General features: G+C 48.7%; 2 protein-coding genes and 3 pseudogenes across 4 annotated transcripts in view; 4 read left to right on the top strand and 1 right to left on the bottom strand.

Annotated features, from left to right (window-relative positions):
* LOC144130187 (uncharacterized) overlaps positions 1 to 26,125 on the bottom strand; it is a 69,807-nt gene that overhangs the window by 22,455 nt on the left and 21,227 nt on the right. For both annotated transcript variants that reach the window (XM_077664180.1, XM_077664181.1), the window contains 2 exons: positions 14,811 to 15,194; positions 12,736 to 12,980 (listed from right to left, as the gene is read on the bottom strand). In XM_077664180.1, coding sequence (XP_077520306.1) covers positions 12,736 to 12,980; positions 14,811 to 15,194 — 629 coding nt within the window. The remainder of the gene's footprint in view (positions 1 to 12,735; positions 12,981 to 14,810; positions 15,195 to 26,125) is intronic.
* On the top strand, positions 854 to 10,710 carry LOC144127673 (uncharacterized; annotated as a pseudogene). The gene is made up of 4 exons (XR_013313559.1): positions 854 to 866; positions 1,934 to 2,090; positions 4,641 to 4,778; positions 10,561 to 10,710. The product of XR_013313559.1 is annotated as an uncharacterized LOC144127673 (transcript).
* LOC144127674 (uncharacterized) lies at positions 2,106 to 3,362 on the top strand (annotated as a pseudogene).
* LOC144128044 (uncharacterized) lies at positions 7,959 to 10,553 on the top strand (annotated as a pseudogene).
* On the top strand, positions 18,442 to 20,208 carry LOC144127672 (uncharacterized). Its single transcript, XM_077660611.1, has one exon. It carries the CDS (start codon positions 18,442 to 18,444, stop codon positions 20,206 to 20,208), a length of 1,767 nt encoding a protein of 588 aa, XP_077516737.1.

The following is a 26,125-nucleotide window of genomic DNA, read 5'->3' as shown; positions in this document are numbered from 1 at the left end:
CACAGTTTTTATTTGTATGTTTTCTTTCTTTCAAGCATTGCTTTTTGCTCCAGAAAGTGGAGTTCTGGCGGCAGGAGTCATATATGTGCGGTACACAATTTAATATTGCAGTATTAATAAAGGAAGATCTTGGCTTCAGTTTCTGAGAGTTGGGTTCTGCTGTGTCATCACAACCATGAAAAAGCGACAAGCCGGCCTGCACACGTGGGTTCCAAAAGACGTGACGAACAGAATGCTATGCCGTCTTGTGCATTCGTGCTGCACCACCGTCTTTCAAAGTGCCCGCAAACCACAGAGAAAGAAATTCATAAAGAGCGGACGCTCGGCGAAGTCTAGACTCGGGAAGTACGTGACAGATTAGCTGGTATCCCTTCTCTTTAGTGGCGCCACCAGCGCTGGCGGCGCGGGCGAACGGCGACATAGGAGACGGGCAGTCGAGGCAGAACGAAACCGGTAGATGGTCGTCTGCGCGGCTGCGCCTGTCAGCGTCATTTTTAGCGACCAGACTGCGTTTTTGCGTGTCTTGGTCTTCGACACAAAACTCGCGTGGTTTCTGACGACGGAAAGGTGAGAAATGTTTTTCCCCCAACTAATCTGAATTTCAAGCAGTTTACGCTGACCACGCTGGCCAGGGCTTTGAATTGCGCAGTTTGTGAAGAGGCGCGCGCGCTTCGTGGCCTTCCGGCTGTTCTGGCGCGGTTCGTGGCACTCGTCCAGTTTGCGGCAGTGCCAAAGCGAGAAACGTTTAGTTTTTGCCGAGCTACGCTGCATTTCAAGCAGTTTCGCTGAGCACTCCGGCCGGCGCAGTATGGCGGTTGTGAAAGGCACGCCTACCTCACCTTGCTCGCGAGCCATGGCGCCGGTCGGTGCGCAGCTAGCGGAGGGCGCGCACATGCTATGTCCCTTATGCGCTTTGCTATAGCGGTTAGTTTCGAATGGTTAAGCGTCGAGTTTGACGGGACGCGAAGTTTTTTATGTCTCCAGCAATACACGTCTTCCTTCTCGAGAGATATTTGTGGACGATTGAGTAAAATCTGTGGTCCACTTGAAGAAAAAAAAAAGAGCAAACGTGACGAAAGCGAGCATTCTTGCGTTGTTAGTAGGGGCCCGTAATTTTCAAGACTGCCCGGAAAAAAGTAACGAATGAAAGGCTCAAAAATTAGAAACTTGTGCGTTGAAGACTCCATCGTCTGTTTCAGTGAAATCATGCATTACACCCACGTAGTGACAACCCGGGAGTACGTTTTTCAAAACGACCAGGGGAAAAAAGTGAACCCGTATGAAAACAAAGGCCTAGTGCACAGGAAATTGTCTTCTACGTTCCTGAAGGCATGCGAATTGCATCCGCGCATTTGTTTTCAGTGCTCCAACACACAGTTTGGGAGCCCGTGTTGTAGCTGCCATGGCTGGCAATTGTTAAATGCTTCGCATTTCACTACTACTCCACCTTTCGACATTTTGCTTAACTTAGGCTAAGTTAGGTTAGCAAAGAAAATCAAATAGATGCATTATTTGGTACTTGGACAATGCTTCACATTTCACTAATACAGCACTACTACACCACTACTCACTACACACCACCTACGACAGTGTGCTTAGGTTAGGTTAGGTTAGCAAAGGAAATTGATGCGTTATTTGGTCAATGCTTCGCATTTCACTACTTACTACACCACCTACGACATTGTGCTCAAGTTAGGTTAGGTTAGGTAAGCAAAGGAAAAACAAATAGTTGCATTATTTGGTACTTGGTCAATGCTTCGCATTTAACTACTACACCGCCTACGACATTGTGCTTAGGTTAGGTTAGGTTAGCAAAGGGAAAACAAAATAGATGCGTTATTCGGTGGACTTTCGAAGGCCAGTGCGGCTGCTGTTGTCGTCGCTACCGGTACTGTGTGTATCTTGTAATCTGTGTTAGGAATCCTCTCCCCAGGTCATCGCTACCCTAGGCCAGGGAACCCTGCCGAAAACGGGGAGACGAGGACGACCGCATTGCCCAACAGCATGACCAGGCCTACAGCCGGGCCAGCAGCCACGAGGACGTATTTTCGGCGGACAAGGTATCTATGCAAGGATTCTTCAAAGAGTTTGTGAGCACCGGTAACTGGCACTCTGTGTTAGGCGCGCTAGGCCTGGGCACAAAAAATCTTTTAGAGGAGCGTGTTTTGGACCGGTCTGTCAATGCAATGTCAAGCGGACGGAAACGTCCTGCTGAAGGAGAAGCAGCGGAGCAAAACTTACATATCGCTAGCAAAGAACGCCGAATGCCGCACTCGCAATTCATGCGACAGCTACTGGGCAGTCTCCCGGACTCCTCAACCACCGAATTGGGAAAAGAGCAGTCGACGAAGCCAGCAGGCGGAGCGGGAATTGCAAGTAACGGTAGCAATGCCCCTGAGCTCTTTACCCAAATTTTGCGAGTTGCTAGAGACCATGGGGTGGTCGCTGTGTTTCACGACAGTAAAATACTGACAACGTGGGGATACGCAATGCTAAAGATGCAGCTAAAGAACGATTCCGAGAAACCATTTCCGAACATTTTGACAAGCATGTCGCGCCTGCCAGTCGATCGCCCCTATCTCTACATGCCGAAAGCGACTTTTGATAGCCTGCCGTACCCAACCAATGCTCTCAAGAGCTTCGTAAAGATAACGCCTCACGGCTAGCGCACTCCGCGGAAGACGGGTTCTTCGGTGGTGCAGCCCGAAAACTCTGACATACTAGTTTACGGACAGGCGTGCGTAGGACTAAACGTGCACATGGACACGGGCATGTGCCGCGTAACGCAGGGTGCCAACGGCAATCCCATGAAGGCAACTTCCTTTCAGCCTTTCAGCGAGATGGACCACGCGACGCTCGCAAAGTATTTCTGAGGGTTGAAAATAACGCCGGGCTTGGAGACGGAACAGAGCGACGAGGCGACGGACGTTCCTACAAGCATGGGTGTTCCGCGGCACAACTTTGCCTACGACTTTATTCACGCAAAAAATAGCAGCCCTCGTCTGACAGAATTTGTCAACCAGTTTCCGTTCAAGGGCCGTGTGGGTACGTCTATTCTAAACTACGAGCACACGTTTGAAAACGCCTGGCTGCGCCTGGGCCCCAGCTACGAGGGCGGCAACGAGTTTTACACGCGCACTGCTCTGACCCTGAAAGCGATCTGCACCGGTTTTATTATGAGCAACCTGTCAAAGACAGAGTCGTCAAAGCAAGATCCAACCATGTACCCGATAATGCGCATCCGCCCTCACGCAATGCCACGCGTAAAGTACTTGGAGTCGTTGGAGGACGAGGAAAGACGCAAGCCTAAATTGTGTACTGGGTGTAGCCGTTTAAGGTATGATTGCCTCGCTGATCCATAAACTATGCATCCGTAATCTAATGTAGAACGTACTACAGAGCGATGAATCCGTAAAAGACAAGTCCTATCGGAACCCCAATGCTTTCGTGAAAGTACTTTTAGTGTATTCAGAGATTTAGAAGCTTTCTTTTTGAGTATGTTTATGTGTGGTAGGAATGTGAGCTTTTTGTCATAAGTCATTCCTAGAAATTTGTGTTCATCTTTAATTGGTAGTGCGACTTCATTTAAATACAGGTAGGGATCAGTGTGCAGTCCTCTTCTAAGCGAAAAAAAGAACAGCTACTGACTTTTGCGTAGAAAACTTGAAACCGTTTTTGTCTGCCCATGTTATCTTATTTACTGTCATCTGTATTTTCCTCTCACACGATGTAACGCTAGAGGATGTGCAAGCAATCTGGAGATCGTCGACGTAGACAGAATACATGATAGACTTTGGGATTAGTTTTGCTAGGGAATTCATTTTTACTATAAAAAGCGTGGTGCTTAAAATGCACCCCTGAGGCACGCCGTTCTCTTGAATGAAATTCTTAGAAAGAGTGGCACCCAGGCGTACTTGAAATGAACGGTTGGTCAAAAAGTCACTCAAGCATTTTAGCATTCTACCACGGATTCCGAGGTCTCCAAGGTCCCGCAGTATGCCAAACCTCCATGTGGTGTCATAGGCTTTCTCTAAATCGAAAAAGACCGCAAGGCAGTGCCGCCTGTGTATAAATGCTTCTTGGACTGTGTTCTCTAGGCGGACTAGATGGTCGGTTGTAGAGCATGCCTTTTTAAACCCACACTGATGGATGTCAAGAAGATCACGGGATTGTAATATAAACATTAATGTTAAGGACGCTTTCGAAGGATTTGGCAAGTACGCTTGTTAGGGCTATAGGTCTGTAATTTTCAGGGGAGGTAGGTACTTTTCCCGGCTTCAGCAGCGGTACAATAATGGCTTTTTTCCATGCCTCTGGAATCTCTCCTGATAACCATATTTTGTTAAAAAAATTCAGAAGCGAGTCTACAGCATGTTCGGACAAGTGGGCAAGCATTTCGTAATGGACTTCATCTGGTCCTGGTGCAGTCTGTTTACTCGAAGAAAGTACACTGTTAATATCTTGTTGTGTAAATGGGCTATTATATGCTTCGTGAGCACTGCCCTTTATCGGCAGTCTTTCCTTTTCGGCTGTGTTTTTATATTTTAAAAATGATTCTGTATAGTTAGAGGAACTAGATACAGTGGAAAAATGTTCGCCTAATATGTCTGCTTGTTCTTTTATATTTGTCTGTACACCAGGGGCGGTCAGAAGAGGAACTGTGAATGGACAGTAGCGACCATCTATTTTGTGTACTGCCCCCCACATTTTTTTCGAAGACACTTGGCTGTTTATCGAGGAAATGAAACGCTGCCAGGATGATTTTTCGGCATTTCGACGTATGTACCGCGCTTTTGCTCTTGCTTTTTTAATGTTTATAAGGTTTTCCTGTGTGGGGTATCGGCGAAATATGCCCCAAGCTTTATTTTGTTTTTTTTCCTTCTGTGCAATCTCGTGTCCACCACATTTTATGGTTGCGTTGTACTATTCCGGAAGATTGGGGGACAGCCAAGCGTGCGGCAGAAAGAATGCATTTTGTGAACTTTTCATTTATTTCATTTACATTAAGATTTTCTAACGTAATATTTTCTAACGTGGCTGCTGTTCTAAACAGCTGCCAGTCTGCTAAATTGAGCTTCCAACACCGTGGTTTTGTCTGGGTGACTGATGGTGGGGATGACAGGCAGATTTTAACAGGGAGATGATCGCTTCAGTGCGGGTTGTCTAAGACATACCATTTAAAATCGTTAAAAACTCAAGGAGAGCTAAAAGACAAATCTAAAACACACATTTTTTCTGAACTAGGGGAGCAATAAGCAGGTTTACCGGTGTTCAATAAACAAATATTGTTGTATAGTATAAAATCCTCAATAACGTTACCTCTGCTATCGGTTTTCTCACTGCCCCAGGAACAAGAGTGTGGATTAAAATCGCCAACTATCAAGTATGGCTCCGGTAACTGTTGTAAAAGGCTCTCTAATTCATGCTGTCTTACTTCGAGATGTGGTTGAAGATATACGCTACAAATTGTAATGGTTTTGTAACCAACCACGGTGGCTGCTACGGCTTCGAACCTAGTTTTGAGTTTGATCTCGCTAGCTGCTACTCCAGGTTGCACAATGATGCTTACGCCTCCCGAGAGTCTGCTCGCCCCCTCTCGGTCACGGCGGAAGACAGTGTACTTCTTTAGCACCTTTGTGTGCTGAGGGCCTAGATTGGTTTCCTGTACACATAAAGCAATAGGAGAAATTGTGTTTAAAATGTCTTTTATGTCGTTATAGTTATTAAGAGACCTCTGCAGTTCCAGTGTATTATGGAAGCCATCTTAATGTTGTGTGCGTGTGTGCAGATAAAATTAGCCTAACTTTGATTTGGCCCCTTGACTCGGAGCCTCACATTTTTTTTATCGATCCAAAGACCTCCGCGGTCCGTCCAATGTGGATGGCACGGGGCTGCCCTGGGTCGTGTCCATCGCCTCAGCAGAGGCGCTGGATGACCGTGCAGGATGCACGCTGACTTTTGAGTTAGACCTCGACCTGTGGGAAGAGGTCTTGAGGCCCGCTGACCCGGGGGTCTGCGCAGCCTGCTTTGGGGTTGACGGAGTAGTATCAGCTACTCCACCAGGGGGCGCGGATGGCCCTGCCATAGGCCCACTGCGTGCGGCCTGGACAGGTGCTGAAGCCTGGTGTGATGCGCCGCGCCCACACACCACATCGGTGAAGTTTGTTTTCGCAGTGAAGGAGAATCGGTTTGTTTCGGCGTATCGCCTTCTCGCTTCCTTGAAAGAAATGTTTTCAGTGGTTTTCAGAGTAATTATTTCTTTTTCTTTTTTTCCAGGACGGACAAGCACTGGAGTATGCAGCATGGTCTCCCTCACAATTTGTGCACCGCGGGGAAGCAACACATTCATCTGACTGGTGGTCCTTCGAGGAGCATTTCGCGCAAGTTTTGCGGCCGCGACAACTCTGAGCCGTGGCCGAACCTCTGGCAATTGAAGCATCTGCGTGGGTTGGGTATATATGGCCTTACATTTATTTTCAGGTACCAGACTTCAATGCTTTCAGGTCGTGTGCTGGTGTTGAAAGTGAGGATCATGTGTTTCGTATCTATTTCGTTGTTATCCTTCCGGATCTTTATCCGCTGAACATTTATGACATCTTGGTCGGCAAGGCCTTCAAGCATTTCTTTTTCAGAGAGGTGAACACAATCAATTTCTGAAATGACATCTCGGACTGTGTTCAAAGATCGGTGTTACGTGATGGAGACAGGAATCTCCCCTATCGATACAATGTTTGCAAGTTTCAAGTGCTGGACGGTGTCACGTATTTCGAGCAGTAATTCGCCACCAGCCATTTTTGATACCTTGTACCCAAACCGCAAGGTATCTGTCAGGCACTTTGCTACCAAGAATGGAGAAATCAGTATTGCTTGTTGTTCTTCAGCTTTGCTGTGAATGACATGATATTTTGGGAATGACACTTTTCTTTTTTGAAAAAAATCTTCATCGTTCCGCCCTCTTTTAAGAGAGCGATCAGGTTGGGAATGGAGGGGAGCCATAAAAAAAATTTAGTTTTTCAGCCACGGTGCCAGCCATCCACCACGGAGCCCAACAAGGGGACGGGACAGCAACTTGCACACAAGTCCTGCCCACGCCAGCTGTACACCTCAACTATAACCAAATATGACGAAACCCAGGGTAGTTTGCCACACAAGGTTAACCCTAGCCGCCCATGAAGAAATAAAAAAACCAAGAAATGACGAGGAGACAGGACAGTAGTAAGAAAGAAGATAGTAAAGTAAAAGATGTAGAGGAGGACAGGAAAATGCGACTGCCGATTGCCCCCGGTCGGGTCAGGCCGGAGGTGCCGTCTACAGGAAGCTGGGGCCAAAGTGGTGTGTTGCCTTTGCCGAGGGGCCTTAAAGGTCCAAACGCTCGGCATTGGCTCAACCACCAGGATCCCCTTTTCCCCGGACACGGCGATGCCACGCACGGCGAGGCGTGGGTGCTCGGGTCCGTGGTGATGCACTGTTCACCGTCATCCCCCTGCGGGGATGTCCCTGCGGATGCTCGGGAACCCGTGGTGTCGCCACTCACCAACGCCTGCAACTTGCACACGCCCCTCTGCGGGGGGCATCGCGTCGTGCCTCCTTCAAACGAGGGACCTCACTTGCGGCACGGAATCGAGAAAATAAAGGCATCCACAAACAGCCTCACACGTCACGGGTGCTTTACGCATCTGCACCGCACGCAAGAACGAGCTGGAGCTGGCCGACCCCGAGAGGGAGGTGAAGGCTGTTGCCGAAGAACAAGAGCAGCTAGAGGCTGCGAGCACGTCCAAGACGGCAAGATCAATATCGGTCCCTTTTCGCCCGCAATAAAAGAAAGTGGAAAAACTGGTCTCTTTCTTTACCAGAAGGAAGGATTTCACGCCCTTGCTCCACACGCAAAAGCAAAACATTGTCGTAGCATACGATTCCGGTTCTCAACCGAAGAAATAAAAAAAATATAGATATAGTTTTTCCCGTAGTGTCACTACACGCCCCAGACAGTAATAGATACAGCAGCAAAAACCATCCGGTTGTAAAGCTCGTCTTGAATCTGTAATTACTTTCCTCGTAGACAGTCCTTTTATGTTTTTACTCGCAATGCCTTGGGGGGGGGGGGGGGGGTATAAAAGAAGGTCCCCGTAGACAAGTCGGAGCAGGAACCGCCTTGGCCTTAACGCCACGGGGACCGCACCGCGCTGCCTGACCACAATCTAGAGGAGTATATATTTTGTGGTTGGACCGTTTCCACAACACTGTTTTTCGTGCGTAGGATGGAAGAAATGAGGAAGAGACTCGACAGAGAATCATACAGTGTGGGCTCAAGCGAAACAGGAGGTAGCGCTCGTCTTTGTTTTTGAGTTATTTTTCGGTGACTGACTACATCTCCAGGGACGGCCTCCAAGCTACGCTCGTTCAGGCAACCAAGACGGTCCCCGTCCTTTTCATGAAAGCATGCAAAAGCTCTCAGACAATTCACCGAGGCGTGGATGGCATTCCAGACGAAAACCTACCCCAACCAGAAGCAGAACCAGCAGGAGCAGGAGAGACTTTACAGCCCAATTATCCAGAGTTGGCATACGAGCTACACCGAATTCCGAAGCGAAAAAAAAATTGTACACGACGTGTTTCCCGCCAGTGACGATAGAGAAGCTGAGGACGTTTGTCGTGACCTTATTAGAAGATTCAAAATCGGGCCCACCTGCTCCGTAGTTGCTGCAGTCTCCCTGCACATCAGCGACACAAGCATCCCACACATCCACATCATTCACGACTGCGGGTGGGAAAATTGACCATGCAGATGCGCTATGTTCCTTGGCCTCGTTCGAAGACGAAACCGCTCGTCAATTTGGTCCACAAACACAAGCCCTCGGGACTTCTCCCACTCATCCAATATCTACCTTGTGAACCCCAAGCACTGGAATGTTTTAGGGTGGGAGGGCAAGACAGGGGTAGCGACTGTAGAGCTCAAAGTGTGGGACAATTCCCAGGTGAAGGACACGTCCCCCAGGAATTTTGGAAGTACTGCTCGCACAGCTTCTTTCCGGGTACAACTGCATGCCGCGATGGCCGCAGAGGGGCACGAAGCGATAAAAACGCTGAGCGAATACGCGCACGAGCGGGTGAGGGATCAAGATCACGTTTAAAAAGAAAAGCGGAAGAACCCATTTACGGTTGGCTCCGGCAGAACCAAGTATCGTCAATGAGCAACATGTTGCGCGCGCCCAAATGGTTGGCCGACCACGATGTGCGCTTTATCTGGCTGAATAACAAGCACCAACAGTACGCTATCCAGGTCATAAACGACGAAATGTTCACCTGGATCACGCTCGAGAAATGTACCGCAACACTTGTCCGCTCTTTGACGCATCCAACGGAAATGTGGCCGCCTACTACATGGGCGTACCCGAATCCTTCGAAGCGATGAAGGAGCTGCTTGCTTTCCAGTTTGATGACGACTTCGCGAGGAGATTTACAACTTTGTAAACAATCTCTATGCCCTGGTCTAGAAGATCATCCCCCCCTCCCCCATAAAAAAAACTGCATGGAGATCGCGTCGCCCCCGAGCGCCGGCAAGAATTTTTAACCGGGGCACGGTTCACAACTTCAACACGTTTTCAAACTTTCCCCAGCATGACACGGTGGGCCGCCGCATTCGGGTGTCGAACGAGTCAAACTGCGAATCCACAGCGTTCGACACGGTAAAGGAAATTTTCGGTGGTGACAGACTGTCGCTGCCAAGTACACGCAGGACCAGACCATCTCACGCACGCCGGTCATCGTCCTCTCAAACAACGAAGTGTTCCCCGCAGACGACGCCTTCAACCACCGCATGTTCCGGTACCGATGGAAGCCCTGCCCTGCCCTCAAGCGCTACGAAAAGAGGATCCACCCGCTGGCGTTAATTGACTTGTTTGATAAGTATAGCACTGACGGTGACTACATCGCCACTCGGGTCTCGATTCGTCCTCAATAAAGCTTTCATCCTGAGTACTTGGTCAATGCTTTGCTGTTCACTATTACACAACCTACGACATTGTGCTTAGGTTAGGTTAGGTTAGCGAAGGAAAAACAAATAGACGCGCTATTTGGTACTTGGTTAATGCTTCGCATTTCACTGCTAACACCACTACTCACTACTACACCACCTACGACATTGGGCTTAGGTTAGGTTAGGCTACCAAAGGAAAAACATGCGTCATTTGGTCAATGCCTCGCATATTACTACTACGCCACTACTACACCACTGTTCACTACTACGCCACCTACGACATTGGGCTTAGGTTAGGTTAGCAAAGAAAATAGATGCTTTATTTGGTCAATGCTTCGCATTTCCCTACTACACCATATACGAAATTGTGCTTAGGCTGGCACGCACAACTGGCCGTGGAATAGGACTTAGATTTTTGGGGGAAGAGAATAACGCCGGGGAACGGAGGAATGCTTGCAAATCATTGGGAGATATCTTGTATTGTGTGGGGTGTATAAATGTTCCGCATGCGACGTTTCCCCTGTTCGCACAGTTTTTGTGTAAGGTTTATCAGAATGCCACATGCTTATAATTTCATTTTTCAGCTTACTGTGCACTGTGGTAGCGACAACCACATCTGTGAGCCGTGTTGCAGTAACAATGGACGCGCAAGAACCGCCGAACGAGCTTAGTGATGTGCAATGACGACAGCTACTGTATTGGTTTTGGGTGTATATGCAGCAAAATGAATTTATTTCACAAAGCACCTGGTGTCGTTTATAGATTGGGACTGCTTGACGAGGGCCGTGTCTCAGCTGAGTTGATGGCCGGCCAAGAGCGTCCGGAATGTAATTTTTCATCTTTCCGGACCGAAAGGAATTTGATAACAGTAGGAGGCCATGCTGAACAGAAATAATGCGCCACGAGGGAGCGGCAGGCCGCTGCGCTTGCTAGCATTCTGCGTGCGCCTGAAACCCAGACCCTCTATACCTGAGCGGCAGCTGGAGCGACGCCCTCCCATTGGGCACAGCTGGCGCGACGCTCCTCAGAAGTAACCCGAGCTTACCCGTGCTACTTTGAGGCTTCATACAAAATTTTTGTTTGGGATGCGTTAAGTAGTGCTATCGCATTAAAAGATCGGACAGCTATCCGCCAGTCATTGGTCATGCTCGTCATCGGTCTAGCGTGAAATACCGGCGCTTAAACGACGTGGCCTACCGATCTGCCCACCGACCGCCGTCACTGTTCAGTGACGTCACGGGTGTATTCACTGTCGTCATCGCAAGGCTCCCATCTCAAACAACCGTTCCAGCGATGAGACTAGATCGCGAGTAAGAGCACTTGAGGACTCTTTGGAACACAATTAAAAATATATTTTGAATGCCTGTCGTCTCTGATACTTCTCCATGAGGGTCGCGGCAAATTAAGTGCACCCAAAGTCTTTTTAAAGCTTCAAAATATGATGTCTCAACACTTAACAAGAATGCTCATACAGCCGTCGATAGTTCGGGCAGTAGAGTCAAACATTAGGAACAGCGAAACTGTTATCTTGAAGTTCTCAAGAGTCAGGGTGTGAAGATTACTTTAATAACCGGCGCTTAAGGGCGAAAAGGCGTTAAAGGAAGAGGAGCAATATGCTGCTACTATACATTACATATCGCGGCTGAAAATTAGTCTCGTCTTTAGTGAAGTATTAAAAGGCACAAGTGATCTTGGTGCGGAGAAAATGAGTTGTCCGAGGCGGATGGCTGTTAGAAACAGCCGCTTGAAAAATGCAGTTTCTTTTTCTGAGCATAGCGCAGAAAGGAAAAATTGTCCCTGGAGGTAACAAAAGTGTTTCCTCATTTTGTCGATATTTTGGGCAACATATAGAATGAAACCTGAAAGCACTAAAGGAGAGAATGAGAAAGGTTCAAGCCTTGTGACCAATCTTTTGAGGGCCATTCGAACTTGACATCTACAGAAGTCCTGTGTTTTATGGTTTTATATTTGGGGATAGTTTATAGTTGGCACTTCTTAATTGAACAGCGCGAACACTGAGAAAATGGAAGCAAAAGAGGATACGAACTTGTTATGTAAAACACAGGAGAAGCTTTAAACCGGAACGCCTAAGGCGGGGAAGGAGGGCGCGCAATGATGTTTTAAATGGTGACAGTAGAAAAGGACGAGCAGGGGAGCGCCCGGTCTATCGCTATGACCAAGAGAGAAGGCTGGTATCCAAAATCAGACAGGTGAGAAATGAAAAAAAAATCGCAGTGCTCAGTCCATGTGATACCAGGTAGTCAGTTAAACCGAACCACTTAAAGCCACACAACAGGGCGCTGGAGCAGTGGGAGGTGACGCTTGCCAGCGGCACCCTAGAAGACCGGGAGGCTCTAGTCGCCACGGCGAAAGTGTCGGCGGAGGCCGCTGGAGTCTTGGACTGAGGACCCCACCCACAATCCGCTCCGGTCTCCATTTTCAAATAAATGTTTATTCTTTCGCTCTGTCTGTCTCCCTCGGCGTGAGGGAGCCGACTCAAGCCCTTTTGCGATGCCTTTTCCGCTCCTCGAAAAATAAACAGCTGCATGTAAGCGCTCTTCGTACCTGTATTCTCTGCTCGTTCCATTCTGTTAAAGTTATCGCTGTCCGATTCAATACGAATAGCTGCACTGAAAACATTTCTGATTGAATAACAAAGATATGTGCATGGTAGAGTACATGGCTCAAAGGCGGTCGTTAGGACGCAGTCAACCTTACCAATGAACTTCCGTTGGTATGAGCAATAAAAGAACACTTACAATCCGACTGTCAGCTTTGGGCCAGCGCCCGTCTTCACGATCGCTTGGTGGAAGGGCTGCACATCCTGGAATTGAACAAAGTGGAAGTGCAGCTCGTTGAGGGACGCGCAGTCACGAGCTGCCAGCAGGACTCCTTCAATTTCACATCCGGAAAAGTCGTACTGAATGGCGAGACGACGCAGCGATGTAGTTTTTGAAATCGCTTCCACGAGGTGTTGAGCGTGCAATCGGAGTTTCTGTTTTGCCTGGAAAGTGGCGGAAAAAAAAATTACGCGTCTTCCTGCATGCCTTAGCAGGAAGCTGAGAAGTTCTTGCAGCACACTTGTTTACAGCTATTGGGGCCAGCTATTCTTAGCAGTCAGGGTGTGTACTGATAAAAATAGGGTGGTATCCTTCCCGAATACTCAGGTCGGCCTGTTAACAATGCCATTAGTTTTACAATTTTGCTTGCACCCCCTTTTTATCGGAGTTTTCTTTTTTTTATCTGAAGAAATAAGGCACTGAATTGGTTCTTATTTCGACCCTGCCAACGTGAACTTTTAAGCATCGACTTATCCCTTGTCCGTCCCTTAAAGTTTAGAAATGTTCAAAATTGTTGCAGAAAACTTCCGAATTTTGTTTTTTGTTACAACTTTGCTTTTGCCTCAAAGCATAAAGAGAGTTAAGATAAAATAAAAGAAAAGGGGATGTTAAATGAGTGAGAGAAGGTTGGTCCCGATGTATGAAGGCGAGCAGGGAGCGGTGATATGGCCACTGCGGCCAAGGACAGTTCCGAGGACGGTTTGATCGGTGGGAGGCACGCTGCATCCATGGATGCCAAATTCTCGTTGGCTGCAGCCGCGGGCAAACCCACAACGAGTGGTGAATATTTGCCTCAGTATTTTAACAACTGCCGACAGGGCAACCTGGGCGGGGACAGTAGTGTCGAAATTGAGGCCACGTGCGAGTGACGACAGGAGTGAGGGCAACCTCAACCAGGATCCTCCGAAGCGCAACCTCCTCTGCATGACCGCGGCAAGTAGGTGTACGGCGCAGGATATGTTCCTTGTGAGAAGGAAAGCAGCATCATTAATGCTGAGGAACCCAGGCATTGATGAGGGTTGGGTCGCCAGGCAGGCTTCAGAATGTGCAGATCTTTGTGAACTCAGGAGGTCACGTGGGACCCACTCAATTCGAATGGGCTGTGGGATGCGAGCCGCCAGACGATATATGTTCTGGCAGATTTCTGGGCTATGAGTGACGCGTCCGTTTGTAATACCCGCATTGTATGCCATCGTTCAAGCCTACACGGAAGCAGCAGTTGCTTTATAACAGAGCACGAACGCTTTCTGGACGCGACCTGGCAAGGCGGTGCACAAGGTACTTAAGTCCATGCGAAAACATTTCCCTGATACCTGTATTTCTGTAAAAAAAATCGTGACAATCATCCGAGGCGGCAGCATTCAAAGCAAATGCAGTAGTCCCAAGTGTTTTTTTGTGTTGTGTACAGTTGGAACGCCAAATTTTGCATTGTTTGGGAAAGTTTTGCCCTCAAGTCGGCCGCGTTTTCCGGGAAATATTCACCTGAATTTTTTGAAATGGAACCTGAAAAAAATTTGGTAAAAATTCCAGAATTGTGAGAGTGTGAAGTATCACGCGTGTCACAGGCTGAGGCTGCTTTGATAGTAAGAGAAAAAGCTTGCTCGGGTGGCAGGTTGTATAGGAAGGAAAGGCATGGTAACTAGCTTACTCCAGGTGTACCTTAAGCACGAAGTGACGTAGGAGAAGATGAAAAGGGGACAATTAAGAGGTGCCGATAAACTCCACATCTGATCTAGCTCTTGCGCGGGTTAGTAAAGATGCTTTCTATTAGTGACACGTCATCGGCTGATCAGAAATATTAGGCGACAAGACTGTTGACAGTTGCATTGTAACAGAATCTATGCGTTTTAGTATATAAAACATCGTTTCAGGCTAACTGTCCCCTGGGGAAATACGTAGAGCAAAATATTAGATACGTCGCAACCTTAGATGCCTGTTTTTTGAGGGCGCGTTGATTATCCCTAGTACGCTTCAATGCTGCCGCCAAAACTCACCTTAGTTTTCCAGTTTTTTCTCACGAGCCAATGGGACGTGGCACAGCTGACGTCCTCAATGGTGGCGCTTCTGGCCAAGAGTTTAGAGAGAGCCTTCGCATCCATTGGCCCTAGACTGAAATTCTCGACGCTCAGTTTCTTCACAGTGTTGTTTGCCACAAGCGCCTCGAAGGCCAAGTTTGATTTGCGTCGGTACTCGTGGCTGGTAGAACGTACGGAAAGCTCGGACGGACCCGAAGGGTTAGCCAGCATCCGCTTGAAGCTTGCACCGCACCTGTGTGCCGCAAAGGAGGCATCAACAGCGAGGCTCGAAATGCTGGCAGTACCGGTCAGGGCGAGAAGAGTTGTCGCAACGAAGTCCACGGGCATTCCACGGCCAGTCTCCTGCAGCGAAAAGTATTTAACGTCTGTTTCTGTTACACCACCACTGCATTTTTTAGGGTTTCCGATGGTGTCCCTCGCACTACTCTGCTAATTACCATAATTGAGAATCCTAAATCATACATACAATTGCGGCTTTGTCTTCTGCAAGGAGTCTATGGAACATCTCTCACATACGTAATCGACTGCAATCAACTTTCGGCACATTTGCTCAGGGACCGACGTGTAATGCTTAGGCCAAGCAAAGTTCTGTAGAAATTCGAGATCCCGAATGTTTAAAATTCCACATAGAGCAAGGACCTTTCACGAGTCTTTCGTTGCGCTGCTTTCTTTCTGGCACCCGATACTGAGAGCACGAGAAAATGAATTAAACAAAAAGTAGAGGCGATCATACTAAGTGAGAAGCGCTTCATTTTGACCAAGTTGGTACTGCATACCAATGGAAATAATTGCGCGCACATAAGTGAGGTCATGAAAAGGGGCAGAGAGGCACAAACTTCAACTGGATTCTATTGCGAAAAAAAGATTAAATCTCACTCCAAGTCATATCTCCGCGCAAAACTTGCAAAACTGTGCAGAAAGAGCTGCCCAATAAACCATGAGACTGCAAACCACTAACAATCATTATAAGTAGTTTGTAAACTACAAAGAAGGCTTACTGTACCTGGTGCCATTATCATCCGAGAAATGCTGTATTGGCCAAACTGGCAGATGCATAAATGAGCCCCTGGCCGTATATTATCGCGAGGTCGTGCATGATAGCAATGGGCTCATGGCAGATCATTGTAGTCCGTGCGAATGGTACGGTCCCATCTTTAACGGTTGCCGTATTTTGCTGGGGCTGCCTTACTCGCACAGGAATCAGCTACACGAAAAACTGTCGAGGCGAAGCAATTTGTTAGTTACGGCCCTGGCTGCGTGAGTGCGCCATGAGTACCTTTACTGGATAAAGAAGTGGAATTCTTAAATTGGGAACTGATATGACGAAATAGCCTTAGGTTTTCGGCATGTGTGGCATTGAAGGTTTCTATTTTTAACGTCTGAAGGATCATCTTGATTGTGAAAGCATATATATTTCTTGCCGTCACAATAAAGTCCAATTGAAGTCTGCGCCTTTTTGTGTCCCTTTGCACGTTCCTTCTTGTGTGTGCGAAATAATTTCCAAAAGTATACCAAGTGATGCGATAAATCTGCGTTAACGTTGGTGATGCAATCCGCTGGTGTATTGGTCGCTTTCAGTCTTTGAATATGATTTCACCGTTGCTTATCTTTTGCACTACTGAGTCAGCTTCTGACGGGGGGATGTTTCTGGAGGGAGGAGGTGGGCAGTACCGGATGTTAGATTGGTTTCTGTGTGTGTTTAACGTTCTAAACCAATCCAGGCTATGTGGCACCAGAGGTTAGACGTTGGCCGAGGTTAGAGAGCACACAATGGAATCGGGCTATAAACTAAGGTAGTAAAATTAGAACGGTGGTAGGTAGAGGCCGTAGAGGATCTCCGTCACGCTTAATGGCTGAAAAGAGATCCGGCAAGCAGTGACCGGTAGGAAAGGTTTCCGGATGTTCAGAATATGATGGGGTGATGGTTCGCATGCAAAAACGATTTAGATGTGCATGAAAGGAAACGTCATTGTTTTCGAAAATCGAAGAGTGAAATGAGCGGTGATTGTGACCTATAATGAACGTGCCTCTACGCGAGGACTGCAAGGACACTATGCAAGGAACGTGCCTCTATGCAACAGAAAAGTGTGAACAGGCTTCCTCAACGGCTCCTCATTCTTTACCACCACCTGGCTAATTATTATCGAGGAGACGCATAGGCTAGAACAATGAAATGCTTCGAGATCTCGGGAGAGAGGTAAGAGCATCGTTCCCTTGATGAACTTAACACTTGACCTGCTCGTGATTTCAGGAAAGCAATAAGCGCGCTTTGTTTGTTGTGCCTGAGATGTATATTGCGTGTAGTGTGGCGTTGTGGCTAGCATGGAAGATTTGTTATCTTTCAAGTGTTTGCGTTTCGCTGCGTAACGCGCCGTTTGTCGGCATTCCAAAGCTTGTGCCCCTGCTGGGCGGCGGCGGCGGACCAGCACAGATGACCGTTAATTCTCTGGAAACCGCCAGAGAAGCCTCCCAACGCCGCTAATTCAACGCGCGACGAACTACGGTGTCCCGAAATAAATGGCGGCGGCTCTCGGTCTGGGTCGGGTTCACTTAGCGGGATCTGCCCTACGCTGAAGCCGGTCCTCTCTCACTCGAACACTGCGGCGTCTGAGAGCTGCTGCTACTGCACCCGCCTGATCACTGTCCATTAACCATTTATTCTTAAAATTCAGGACACTAGACATATAGATGCACTACCTATTGCATGTGGTAAAGCTTCAAACATTTGACCTCGACTCAAATGTGACGTTTCACATCCCATGTGGCGGTTTTCTTTTCAGAATGCACAATTATGTTTTGTTCTTTAGGCGGAATCAATTTAGTAGATGCACCTAAATCTGATCGCTTCATCCGGAGAAGTCTGGCGACTGATCAGCGGATTTAAGAAGGATGCTGAGTTGAAAGAGCTTCACCCTACTGAATGAAACTTTGAATCCGTAGAAAAAGAAAATGAGGATTTAAAAGTAGCCAAGAAAACCCTGAGCGTCCGCAGTGATTCCCTGGAGAAACGACTTCCTGAAATCGTGACGTACTCCCGTAAAAATGATAGAAATCAAGGGCGTTCCTGTCACTCAAGGGGAAGACTGCTTGAATATGCTTCAGTCTATTGCAACAAAAATTGTCATATACTCCCTGTGCAACAGACATCGAGATTGTTCACTGAGTCTTTACTAATTTTGATACCAAGCACTTGATTGCCCGATTTCATTCCCGCACTCTGAAATCTGAATTCAGTCGTAAAGCCCTCAAGGCCCGGGAGCAAACAAGTGAAATTGGCTTCTGCGCTACAAATAGTAAGCCAGTGTTTGTGAAGGCAGGGGGCGCTGCGAGCGCGCGACATGAGCAGACGTGTGTCTCTTCGGCTCCGCCGATTTTCGGCTGGGGCCACGTCCCAAATCATTCTACCCCGGCAAAACTGGCGTCAAACGAGCCGGAAAACGAAGCGGAACACCTGGACTCCGAATTCATCCAGGTAGGCCGATTTTCTCTAAATTTACGGCCGTTTTTCGACCGACCACGTCGGCGCCGTCGTCAAGCCTAACGGCGTCGCCAACGCCTGGCCTGGTGGAATTGGCCCTCCGAGGACAAGATGGCGACTTCCGCGCAAGAACTGCGCGGCTACGACACTGAGGCGATGTTGTGGACCTCGGTGCCCACCACCGGAGATTCAAACTCGACGGTTACTCCCAAAATTCGGAGTCAACCTTTGCTTCAAGCGGCTGCACGCCGCTCTCAAGACAAAGCCCAGATGGCGGCGTTCGGCGCCGCCCCGGCCGCCGGTTCGTCGGTCGGAAACGTGAACGCTCCCGCGACGCGCGCCACGGGAAGCAAGGACAAGGCGTTCTCGAAGTGGAAGCCGCGTCCAATGCCCAAACCGACACCTGAAGACTACGTCATAGTTATAAAGCCCAGAGAAAGCGTTTCTCTTCACGAGGCGTTCACAGAAACCGGCTACGGCACTGCCACTTCAGCGTACCTCGGGTTGAAACGGGCCCGCGCCATCTCCGTTCTACCCTCACGAGAGCAAAACCTCATCATTGTGCATACCCCGGACATCGAGGCGGCCGGCCAGCTTATCAGGGACTTCGCAGTAAATTCCGACAATGGGTCGATCCCGCTTCGGGGTTACCTAAGACAAGACGGCGGCAACATGTGCCACGGCGGGATCGTGGTCCGTAACTCGGACACCACGGAAACCCTTAAAGACCGAGTGTGCTGGCGCGCCGGCACCATCCTGGAAATCCGGAAGTTCGGGACATCCAACAAAGCACGCATCACTTTCGCGGGTAAGGAGAAGCCCCGTTACGTACATTATGACAACATGGTCGTCTCTGTGAGAAACTACTACAAAACTATCCCGGCGTGCGGCCAGTGTGGGGTCGTCGGGCATCGTGCGGATGCGTGTCCAAACCTGCGATCGAACACCTGTGGACTCTGCGGATTCCAAGCTCCGCTAGTGGAGGGCGTGCGGGCTCCTCACAACTGTGTTCCCCGGTGTTCTCTGTGCGGTGGCTCCCATGCCACCAACTCTCGTGACTGTGCAGCAAAATTCCGCACACCCAAGACGAAAAAGAAAAAAACGGCGTCCAAGAAGAAAAGCCGCTATCTTGGGCCTCCCGGCGATCAGCATGGCCAGGAAATCTCCAACACCGAGAACACACCTACCGGAGGTGCTGCAAAACAACCATCCAAGGTGTCGCCACCACACGGCGGACTGGCGAAACAGTCTACAGAAACGCGCGGTGATACCAGGGCCTGGGTCAACGCAGTAAAAAATGGCCACCAGGTGAGCTGTTCGGGTGGGGCTGCTTCTCTCTCCCCCTTTTCCACTCCCTTTCCAAGGGCGCATAGCGCCGAGCAAGATCAAATAGCAGCACTCAGGGCCCAAAATGAGATGCTGCTAAAGGAAATTAACGAATTGGAATCTAAAATCAACCAGTCTTTTTCTCCCCCCTCGCCTCCCGCGGCTGAGGTAATGGAGAGTGAGCTCGTGGTACCGAAGGCGGTAACAAGTTTGGAGGCCGCATTCGAGGCCCGCCTCGGGGCCACAGAGGCCCGATTCGCCGCTCTAGAAAATCAAATTTCAATGATGGTAAACGCCATCTCCAAATTGCAAGAGACAATCCCAGCGATGATTGCCCAACAAATTGCGAATTCCTTGCGCTCCTCGCGCAGGCCCGGCGATCCCTTACACGGCCGCCCTCACAAAACTTCTAGACGCACCCTCGAGGTAGCCGACGACGACAACTGCTCACTCTCTGGTATGGAGGATACCCCCCTTCCTGCGAGTGTTGGCTCCGGAGCAGTGTCAGTACAACCCCTCCTCAATCCAAATGACCATGGCGAGCAGCCCTAAGATCAGGCGGTCCCCAAAAACCAATTCGGCCATCCCCGTACAAATTGTCCAGTGGAACTGTCGGGGCTTCCGTTCTCGCACAAAGAGGGCGGATCTCCGACTTTACCTTTCAACTTTCGATTCTCTTCCCGCGGTGGTTGCCCTCCAGGAGCCAGGGAGTGGCGTCACCCTCACAAATTACATCCCCTTTCAGCAGGACCCCTCTTCCTGCGTCTGCGTGCATAAAAATTATACGGCTAATCTAGTTGACTTGGAACTTTACACAGAATATTCCTATGCGATGGTGACACTTCTCCCGCTCAAGAAACAAGATGCACCACTCCACGTACTCAGCATATACTGTTCCCCCAAACTCAAAAATGTAACGTTCGCAGCACTCTTTAGCCGCGCTCTAAAGGCTGCGGGCAGGGACCCCCTGGTGATTGTGGGCGATTTCAACGCCCACAGTACACTATGGGGATACGTGCGTGAAGAGAAGCGGGGACGCAAGCTAGCGGAACTCGCGTCCACGCTGGGCCTGACTCTTCACACTGACCCTGCATATCCAACGCGGCTGGGTAATTCCGTGACCCGGGATACATGTCCGGATCTCACCTTTACCAAAAACATTGTACACGCAGAATGGATCAACACCGAGGAAACCCTCGGTAGTGACCACTGCCTTATCAATACCACCGTAAGGACTAAACCATAGGCAAGACCCCACGCACAAGCTCGGCTTCCAGACTGGAATAAGTTCCGGCAAAACTACATCAATTCGGCGTCTATCCACGAACAAGGCTACCACGCGTGGGCACAAGGATAGGTTACACACCTTCGTTCGGTGGAAACAAATTCAGCTCTCGGAGGCCACTCCGGAGGTGGACAACCACCTTCTGCACCTCTGGGAGGCGCGGCACAGCCTCGTCCACAGATGGCGCCGCCAAAAACGTAACAGAAAGCTCAAAATTCGTATCGCCGAGCTCAGCCAGCGAGCGGCAGAGTACGCGGCCCAACTCGCCGACTCGAACTGGGTAGACCGCTGCAACACGGCGGCCAGACAAATGTCGAGCCGGAGCACGTGGCGCCTTTTCCGCGCCCTAATTGACCCGACTCAAACCCGCGCCGAGACACAAAAACATCTCCAACGAGCTATTTATAGCTTCGATGGAAATACATCAAAATTAGCATGCAAACTGCGCGACCAGTATCTTTGCACTAAGCAGGACCCCGGAGGACCCGCGTTCTCGTATGCAGGTTCAGAGAACGCGAATCTGGATCAACCATTCCAGTTGCATGACCTCAAGGCGGCCCTAGCTAAAATGAAACGAGGAACGGCACCGGGCAGGGACAAGATAACTGTGAAAATGCTTGCTAATCTTCCCGATCCCGCCTACAAAACCCTCCTCGCTTTCATCAACTCGATCTGGCTTGGTGAGGCACCTCTACCAATTGAATGGAAGACCGCCCTGGTAACTTTCATTCCGAAAGCCGGCAAAGCCATAAACACAGACAACCTCCGCCCCATCTCCCTCACGTCTTGCGCGGGAAAGCTGATGGAGACCATGGTGCGGGATAGGCTGTCTGGGTTTCTGGAAAACGAACATACATTCGCAGACACCATGTTCGGTTTCCGCCCGCAGAGGTCCGCTCAAGATGTTCTGCTTCAACTCGACCGAGAAATTCTCAACCCTGTCGAATATCCCTTCAACGATAAGGCAGTACTCGCCCTTGACTTGAAGGGGGCTTTCGACAATGTTACACACGAAATCATCCTGCAACATCTCTCCCAAACGAACTGTGGACATAACACGTTCCAGTACATCAAGCAATTTCTCTCGGATCGACGAAGTTTCATCCGAATACAAGACGAAGAACACGGCCCATATAAACTGGGAACGAGAGGAACCCCACAGGGTGCGGTCCTCTCGCCATTACTTTTCAATCTGGCCATGATGAAACTCCCGGCTCAGCTGGTGAAGGTCGAAGGTATCCAGCACGCGCTGTACGCCGACGACATAACCATCTGGGCCAAACACGGATCGGTTGGAGACATTGAGGCCAACCTGCAGCAAGCGGCGGAGATCGTGGACGCTTACGCCCGCCGCTGCGGCCTTCAGTGCTCACCGTCCAAATCCGAATTTGTGCACATTCGCGCGTCGCTTCAGTGCGCCACCAAAATGGAACTATCTCTGGCCAGCGGCCCGATACCCGAACACGATGAGATTAGAGTACTTGGTCTCCTTATCCACAAACATCGACGGGCTGATACCACACTAGCAAAACTGCGCAAGGTGGGGGACCAGGTGGGCCGGATGGTCCGCCGGGTTTCCAACAAACGCGGGGGGTTACGGTACAGAGACACTTTGCGGCTGGCGCATGCATTCGTGACCAGTCGAGTCCTCTACTCGACTCCTTACCTCCACCTGCGCAAGTTTGATGAGAACGCCCTCTTAGCGATTCTCAGAAAGATGTACAAGCGTGCCCTCGATCTCCCGATCACCACATCCAACCAGCGTCTCATGGGCCTGGGGATGGTTAGCACATTCGCGGAGCTCCGGGAGGCGCACTTGACAAATCAATACACAAGGCTTTCAAAAACGCCGTCGGGTCGCCGCCTATTAGCCCGACTACACATCCACCACCCAACACTTACGGAAGAGCGCGTACGCATTCCTGAAATCTGGAGATACGCCCTGCACGTCCGCCCTCTTCCGGCCAACATGACACGTGACGACCACAGTGGCAGGCGCCTTGCGCGGGCGGAGGCACTGGCCCGTCACTATGGGAACAAACATGGCATCTTCTACGTGGACGCCTCAGGCCCTCACCATGGGGGTGGTACACGGCCGCAGTCGTCCACCAAAAAATCGTGGTGAATGGCCTAACGTTCCGAGCTCAAGACATAACACATGCGGAAGAAGTTGCCATCGCGTTAGCCGCCGCAGACCAGGAGTCGCGAGTGATCGTCACCGACTCGAGAGGGGCCTGCACAAATATTAAACAGGGGTAAATTCCTCTCTTTGCGCATCGCATCCTTCAAAACAGTAACTACCTCGGGGCCCCCGCGTCTCGAACGACTGTAGGGGCTCCAGCTCATATGGGCCTCGAAGGCAATGAAACGGCAGACGCCGCCGCCCGCGCACTCACTCTCCGGGCAACGCCTTCAGACCCTTTGGATACGGATCCCGAACCCAATCCGGCCCTCACTTTTCGAGAAATTACTGAATTATTCCAATTCGGCCATGCAATTTATCACAAGCCTTGTAAGGGCCTCACAAAGGTGGAGGAACGCACACTCCTCCGCCTTTACACCAAAACGCTGCTGTGCCCGGCAGTTTTAAAACACTTTGATCCTGCCTGTACAGGAGAATGCGCACACTGTGCGGATAAGTCTTCGGACATCTTTCACATGGTGTGGGCATGCCAGTCAACCCCGAACCTCGCCCCCAAACCCAACCCCACCCGGGAGGACTGGGAGGCAGCCCTGCTCGGCTGCTCGGACCTAGCAAGCCAGAAGGCCCTGGTCCACCGCGCCCGAGTCGCGGCGGTCGCCAATGGGCTCCTGTAATGAGGAGCCCACCTAGAGATTGCGAGAGGTTGCTCCGGCTACCTCAAGCTTCCTCCCTGAAATAAAGTTTTTCACACACACACTTTGCGCTGGTACCGTGTTCTATAATGTTTAGTAAAGCCTTGAAACTGAAAAAAAGGTTGGGAATTTTTGTAGACCTACGACTCTGTGATAAAGGCTAGACAAACTACTACATGCGACGTTTGCGGGATCAGCAGCAAATCCGATTTGTGCGTGTTTTGTTAGGTTTAGATTTATTGCTGTTTATGTAGCTCACCAGGTTCTACTTTAGTGTTAAAAAAATTAATCCCATTTTTAATAGCTCTTATCATTCTGCTGTTCATTTTAATGCACGCAGTCTTTGTAAACACTTTCCTGAATTTCTACTGCTCTTATCATCGTGTCTTCACCTCTTCGATTATCTGCGTCTCGGAGACCTGGCTGTGTGATTCCGACCGTAACCTGCACTGCTTTTCTGCTTACACTCCTGAATATAATCACCGTGTTTCTTCTCCTCATGGCGGTTCAGCCATCTTTATTCTCCCAGGAATAAGATATAACCCGAGGCCATATCTCAACATGAGTGTCGATGACCCAGTCAGTTTGGATTGAGGTCGACCACGTTGTCTGTTATTGATGATAGAAATACTTTACTTGGCCCCATTTACAAATCTCCCACTCATCCATACCTGCTTATTTTTTGAACGAAAATAATATTCTTGACATCGTTTCGAAAGAAAATTTGTATTGTTCTCATGGGAGATATTTACATGAATTTGTTAGAAGCAACATCTCCCCCATCAAGTCCGTATGTTAATTGTTATCAAGGGCACGCGACTGAATCTCCGCTTGACATCTCGACTCAATATCCTACAAAATATTCAGGAACTCTGAATAACCACATTTTAACCAACCTTCTTTCACCTCCATCAGCATTTATTCTTAAGGTTTGTATCATTGCTAATTTCGCCGTACTCCTCCTCTTAGACAGCAGTCCACGCATTACCAATAGCTCCTTTGTTAAGACGATTTCTAAGTTTATCCACTTAATAAGAAACTCAGATTGGAGAAGTATCCCTTCATTATTTTATGCTCAGTTTGCATATACTGAATTCAGCAACATTATCACTAAACGTCAAGAGTCAACTTCTACGTCTGTACGATGCCGGAAAAATTATGCATCACCTCAATATCCCTGGCTGACTCAGAGATTGCTGGTTAGGCTAGACAAGGAGAACCTATATAAGGAAGGTAAAAGAAGCAGCCTTTAAACATTCGTCTCAAAAAGCGCGATAAACAGTACAGTAACACGTTAAACATACTATTTCATGCCTCTGGAAATAACCACTACGAAAACGAAATCGTAATCAATGATTCGGATAACAAAAAACAATGGTCCCTGATGAATGCTTTCCTTGATATGAGCTCAAGTAATGCTATAACTATAAATCACGAGGGGTCCATATTATGTGACCCTATCAAAATGGCTAACGCACTTATTTCTTTTTTTCTTCGTTTCCGCTCCGACCGTCTTCAGCGCCTCCTGATTTGCTAAGCCACTGGTCTCAATATTCTTCCTTTATCCAACTTCGCCTGATGAAGACGACATTTGTCCTCTCTTTATTAAGTATCATCCTATCTATCCAACTGATCAATGTGCCTTTCTTGGCATAGCTCTAGATCTTGTTTGAAATATGACCAGCGTATACAGGCCTTACAGAAAACGACTTCATCTGGAATTACAGTATTACTAAAAGCTCGTCGTTTCTTTAACTTGCGCACTTTAATCACTCTACTATGCTTTCATTCATAGCCATCTAAAATATTGCAATACTTCTTGGGGGCTTACACACATTTCCAATGTATCGCCTCTTCAACTTGTTCAGAACCAAGCTATCAGAATTCTACCATTGAATAACCGGTATTTTCTTACATATACTTTGTATAGCGAGCTTAAAACACTAAATATTAATAATATGATTAAATTCAAAGTCAGTGTATCCATATATAGGGCAGTTAGCGACCATAATCTTTTGCAATTCAAGCTCATACAGGGCATCACGAACTCAAATGACGCTTTTCTTATCGGAATAATTTTTGCTTCTGAATGTTCGTACTAACTTCGAAATTGATACAGTTGAATTTTCATTAATTAAACTTTGGAATTCATTTCCTATGATATTAAAAAAGCTCCATCTTTATCATCATTTAGGCTCCAGCTTAATATGTGTATTTCCAACTGCCAGTCTGATTTTTATTACTTGTTGTGGTGCGTTTCTACCATCGGTGGCACTTCTGGCTTTTGTGTTTCAACATGAACTTTTATCTAATGTCATAGTGTTTACCTGATATGCTTCTAACTCATTT

This window comes from Amblyomma americanum, chromosome 4 (assembly GCF_052857255.1).
Source record: "Amblyomma americanum isolate KBUSLIRL-KWMA chromosome 4, ASM5285725v1, whole genome shotgun sequence".
Classification (NCBI taxonomy): Eukaryota; Metazoa; Arthropoda; class Arachnida; order Ixodida; family Ixodidae; genus Amblyomma; species Amblyomma americanum.
Note: the sequence above shows the minus strand (reverse complement) of the source record. Positions and strands in the feature narration are given on the sequence as shown.

Coding starts and splice junctions, on each gene's coding strand:
- LOC144127672 (XM_077660611.1), top strand. CDS start 18,442: ATGGCGACTTCCGCGCAAGAACTGCGCGGCTACGACACTGAGGCGATG.